This window comes from Anarrhichthys ocellatus, unplaced genomic scaffold (assembly GCF_004355925.1).
Source record: "Anarrhichthys ocellatus isolate YVR2014 unplaced genomic scaffold, GSC_Weel_1.0 scaffold2378, whole genome shotgun sequence".
In the NCBI taxonomy this organism is placed as follows: Eukaryota; Metazoa; Chordata; class Actinopteri; order Perciformes; family Anarhichadidae; genus Anarrhichthys; species Anarrhichthys ocellatus.
Genome location: NW_022282352.1, coordinates 2,379 through 7,822, shown reverse-complemented (window position 1 = coordinate 7,822; position 5,444 = coordinate 2,379). Strand labels below are relative to the sequence as shown.

The window sequence follows — 5,444 nt, the reverse complement described above, 5'->3', positions numbered from 1 at the left end:
ATGTGTGTGTATGTATGTGTATATGTATAAATGTGTGTGTATGTATGTGTATATATATAAATGTGTGTGTATGTATGTGTATATATATATATGTGTGTGTATGTGTGTATGTATATATTATCACGATACTGCGATATTCGGATTATTGCGATAACATAGGCCTATATTGCGATTTATTACTTTTTTCAACTTCAAATTATGTCCCCAAAGGAAAACTGTGTCAACATGTTTTATCTAACAAGATAAAGCTTTCAGTCTGTTCATCTCACTTCAATCATTTTTATTGCAGCAGAATAGGATTGTCAAGCAGACAGACTGACCAACAATGTCATAAATGTTGCATGAACCTGAGAAACTGAACTGTTTGTGTTACTACATAGTCCAACTTAACTAAATGCAAACGTGTGGACTCAGTATATGAACTATAACTTATATAAGTAGGATATTAGAGTTATAAAACTCAGTATAACTTGCGATGCGTGAACATCAAGGGCAGAGAGACAGTTATGCGCTGCACTCTCCCCATGAGCCTGGCTACTGTTGGCAGATTTAACCCCATTGTGAGGCCAGATGTCTCTATCTTTGTTTTGACCAACTTCCTACCAATCACGCTGACCAATCATGCTGAAAACAACTCAGCACCATCTAGTGGACTGAAAAAGCAATTGATTTGATTTTTCTAGTAAATTTTTTTATTTTTTATTTTTTTAAATAGTTTATATAATAAAAGATCGATACTTGGTGTCCGTGTATCGATACAATATTGCCACGCAAAATATCGCGATACTATGCTGTATCGATTTTTTCCCCCACCCCTAGTGTATATTAGTGCTGGGCAACGATTAAAATTTTTAATCGCGATTAATCGCATGGATTTTTTGCGACTAATCGCATTGTTATGGTAAAGTTCAATAATGAATTCAAAAGTAGTGTATTGCACACTTTTATTTTAAAAGTACTGCTATATGAACAAAAGGGCAATAACATTTGGTTTGTAAACACTTTAAACACATCAGGTGCTTGTTAACAGCAGTATTCTCTTTACACAGCAGCAGTTCTATCTCTTCACTATCTGTGCTCGGTGTGTGACTGTGTGTGAAACGTTCCACTGCTGTGCAACAGGAACAACATGTTTCAGCACGTTTCAGCAAAAATGTGTGTCTTCGTGACAGTCGGAGCATGTGAATGCAGCTCTACTGTTCATCACTATAATGCTGTAACTCAGAGGTGATGATGGTGACCCAGCGATCAAAGAATAAAGACACTTTACGCACAATTTAGGTGTATTTTCCCTTTAACTCACGAGATGTAGGTAGCATGTTTTATACTTAATGTGAATATAATTCATACTTTGTTGGCATCTTATTCTGAAAACCGGATGTTCGTCTGAAGAAACCGGATGTTGTCTCACGTTAATCTTTCTGCTAAGTCCTTCGCTCGCTCCCGATCTGTGACGTTTGAATGCATTTACAGTGAATTTCAGCATAAAGGTGCACTAACATGTAAGTGTCTGCTAAGGTGACCACAGAGATCTGAGTGTCTGCTGACTTTACCGCAGCGATGTCCAGTAGTCTCCATTCCTCCACCGCTGCCAGTGAGCAACGGACTTTCAAAATAAAAAAAAATTAAAAGTGCGTTAACGCGCTATAAAATAATTGTCGGCGTTAATTAATTAATGCGTTAACGCGATAATAACGTGTTAACTTGCCCAGCTCTAATATATATATATATATATAAATACTGTATCTTTACCAGAATCCGCTTTATTGGCCATGTATGTGTGCGCATACATGGAATTTGACTCCGGTTACACGTTGCTCTCATCGTACATACATACATAGAATATACAATAAACAAGAGAAATATAAAAACAAGGACATTAAAGACAACAAAGTAGAACAGAGAAACTAAGCATTAACATTTAAGTACTATGTACAATATAAATATATATCGAAGAATATATATGAGCATAAAGAACAACAGCAATGGACAATGGATTCAGGATATGAGTGCAGAAAGGTGATAATAGTGCAAATGAAGATGCAATATGTCTGATTAATTGTTAATTGTTCATCAGATTGACGGCCAATGGAAAGAAGCTTTTATTAACACTATTCTACAGCACCACATACTACACCTTCCAGAATGACTTCACAGTGGAATCAACACACAAACAGTCTGAACTTCATGAAGGAGAAGTAACAGTGATCACTTTACAGCTCACACAGTGTCCGGTCTGCAGTAAATGATGATCAATGAAATCATTTAGTACAGTTTGATTCATCATTAATAGTTTAAAGAGACAGTGCATGTTTGAATAGCCTGGTTTCATTTCTGTGGTCACTAACCAACCCATCCCATGATTATTTGTGTGGCTTATGTTCATTGTTGTTCGTGATTAACAGACTTTAGAGTGTATAATGACCCACTGCTTGCAGGAAAGCTGTGTGTTCCGGTGGAAATGGTGCAGCATGGAGTGGAAGGCCTGATGTATCTGATGACCGAGAGCTCCAAACACATGGTGACTCACACACACACTCTGACACTGACATGGCAGAGGTTCAGAAAGACTGTTTGACATTGACTTAAAGGTGATTGGAGGAATGACCACAACCTTTAATCGAGACCAGGTCGAGACCAGGTGTACAGCAGTGTGTTCGGGGTTATGGTGAAATGTGTTTTTTTCTTTAACTTATCATTATGTAGTGAATGTTGATGGAAGAATGTAATTGCTACAGAACAATGACACCATTGCTGTTTAGATTGGTTCCCTATGAGCCTCGCTTTCACTGTGCACTTCTGTCTGCGTCCGGGTGTTTGTGACAGTGAGAGTGCCTGAACAGGAATTTGTGATGTGGGATTTCCGGCGGATCAGGGAGAATCTGGAGCGCATTCAGTAATGTCTAGTGCTTTGTGTCAAACAAAAGAAAATGACTGTCGCAACTTGAAAAGGTTGAGAACCACTGATCTAAACAACGCTAGCTAATGCTAACACCAGCAGCCAGAAACAAACCTCTAAGATTAGATGTCTGTGTGATAATCTAAACAACGCTAGCTAACGCTCACACACTTGGTTCTAAAATGAGTAATGGTGAAACTTGGCCTACTAGGCTATATTCTGTTATATTCGATCCGGTTGTCTTTGCTACAGCATTGCCACCAACAATACCACTTGGAAATGCAATTTGGGAAAGGTTGTCTGTTCCTACTTTAATAGACTTTGTTTCCTTCAGACTTTTGGCAGGAGAGCCCCAGATATAAGTGTGTGTGTGTGTGTGTGTGTGTGTGTGTGTGTGTGTGTGTGTGTAGATCTCTAAAGTGGATTTCCTGGACTCGGTGTTGGTTTTGGGGTTTGGTGAAGAGCTTAACCAGATCCTCTTACAGGTGACTTTGACTCCATTGTTTTGATCTGAGATGATTTGCAGTGCACACTTTGTATCAGAGTTCCCTGCTCTCCAGCTGAGTGTGTGAGGGTTTGTGTTACAGCTCTACCTGCAACACCACAGTCAGATTCGTAGCATCCTGAGTCAGCTGCCCTCCAACCTGCCTGCCTACCACAACCTGGAATGGAGACTGGATGTACAGGTGTGTGTGTGTATTTTTGTGTATATGCTAGATCATTAGGAAATTATGAATCATCTGCTTTGGATTCAAATAGAGCATGTAGATCATTTTTGATTATGTTTGCTTATTATATTCGGCTATTTGCAATCTTTTTGTGTGTAATTGTGTTTGTTAATTAATTGGTGCTTGATTACCGACTAACTTTCCACCAGCAGGACTTGTGAGTATGCATTTATGAAATCACAAAAGGAGGAAGTCAGGGTACGAAAACGTTACGAAACGTGACATAAAAAAGTTCATTATTTACAGTCGTTCCATTATGTTGTGTTGTGTTGTTACATTACGTTGATACGTTTTCTAACCTTAACCAAGTATTTTTGTGCCTAAACTTAACCAATCATCGTTAACCATATGATACAAAGCTGATATGAAATGTATTTTTGGCTTGGATGTACAATGCCATGTTTTTGGTTCAGATTTTAACCTCTTCTCCCATATGTCTTCCTGCCAGTTGGCGAGTCGTCCGATCCGTCAGCAGGTCATTCCCATGCTGACGATGCGCCTGCTCCTGACGGGAGGGTGTGACGGCCGCGATGACCTCAGCAGAAGGGTTCTCCAGACTGACCCCAGCACCCTCCTGCACCTCATCACCACACTGGAGGCAGCTCTGGCCGCCATAAAGACCAATCGCGCTCGCCGCATATTCCGCAACATCAAATGACTCCCAGGGCCCTTTCTGTGTAACCGGTTTCTCCTGTGGCACACCACACTGTTGCCTTTATACCTGGATGCATTAAGCAGTGTCTGTGATGAGTCCTGGATGGTAAAACCATCTGACTGGCAAATGGCCGTCACTTTATTACCCTTGAGTCATAATACTTGGCAGATGGTATTGACTGTATTGTATATAATGATTCTACAGTGCCACTGATGTTGTATTAAAGTGTAAGATGACATGAATCTCCATTCATGTGGTTTGTTAAGCCATCCTTGTTAAGGCAGAGAGGCCCTGACTTTAAAGGAGTACACTGTGTCATCATTTGACTGGAACAGAATATGAGTGTTTTAAGCCCAGCAGAGGATGGACAGTCATTGACGTTTTCAGTGAAAGCCGTTGGTTATTAATACATTCATCCAATGTTTGTGTGCTGCATAACAATGCTTTTGAACCCTTTCTTCCGTGTCTTGGTTGATCTGAATCAAGCTCAGTAAAACAGTTGACGTATGTGCCTCATGTCCTGTTTGTACTAACGATTCCATGCATAGAATGGTGATGTAATGTAATGGTGCGTCTTTTTAACACACTTTTGGCCACTTGGTACCAATTGAGCATAGTTGAAACGCCACAGCCTTCCTGAGTATTGTTGCTGACCATGTCCCTCCCTTTATCCCCACAGTGCACTCATCTTCTAATGGAAGAAAAGAATGTTTTCAAGCACCTCTTTGAATGTATTTGACAAAGAATTAAAGGGGACATATGCTCAAGTTCATACTTGTCTTTTGGGTTTCTCCTACAACATGTTTACATACTTTAATGTTGAAACACACTTTCTTTTTCTCATACTGTCTATCTGAACATATTGTCATCCTCTCTCTGAAACGCTCCGTTTTAGTGCCAGTCTCTTTAAGCCCCCCTTCTAAAAAAAAAAGCCCAGTCTTGGTACTTATTTCACAGTTTGTGGGTTGGTAGCACAGACTTTATATAAGAGGTGGACATGATGTCACCCTTTGGTATGTGGACTCAGTTTGGACTGCAGAGGAGTGAATTAGAGACGCTATATACGGCTCTGGTAGCGGGAGCAACCTGTCAATCACTGTGTAGCCCCGCCCTAAAGCATACCCTGCTTTATGGTCTAATGGACCATAATTAATTAAATGAA

General features: G+C 40.0%; 1 protein-coding gene across 2 annotated transcripts; it reads left to right on the top strand.

Moving 5' to 3' along the window:
- The first annotated feature begins 1,893 nt into the window (after positions 1-1,893).
- On the top strand, positions 1,894-5,054 carry commd2 (COMM domain containing 2). 2 transcript variants are annotated; one of them, XM_031840158.1, is made up of 5 exons: positions 1,894-2,521; positions 3,310-3,384; positions 3,487-3,585; positions 4,076-4,129; positions 4,199-5,054. In XM_031840158.1, the coding sequence occupies exons 1-5, from the start codon at positions 2,462-2,464 to the stop codon at positions 4,283-4,285; spliced, it is 375 nt and encodes a 124-aa protein (XP_031696018.1). In that variant the 5' UTR covers positions 1,894-2,461; the 3' UTR covers positions 4,286-5,054. The 2 variants fall into 2 exon arrangements, with proteins under 2 accessions (XP_031696018.1, XP_031696017.1); XM_031840157.1 differs by having other exon boundaries at positions 4,076-5,054.
- The last annotated feature ends 390 nt before the right edge of the window (positions 5,055-5,444 follow it).

Coding starts and splice junctions, on each gene's coding strand:
- commd2 (XM_031840157.1), top strand. CDS start 2,462: ATGGTGCAGCATGGAGTGGAAGGCCTGATGTATCTGATGACCGAGAGC. Junction 3,385..3,486: donor TTAACCAGATCCTCTTACAG/GTGACTTTGACT, acceptor TTTGTGTTACAG/CTCTACCTGCAACACCACAG. Junction 3,586..4,075: donor AATGGAGACTGGATGTACAG/GTGTGTGTGTGT, acceptor TCTTCCTGCCAG/TTGGCGAGTCGTCCGATCCG.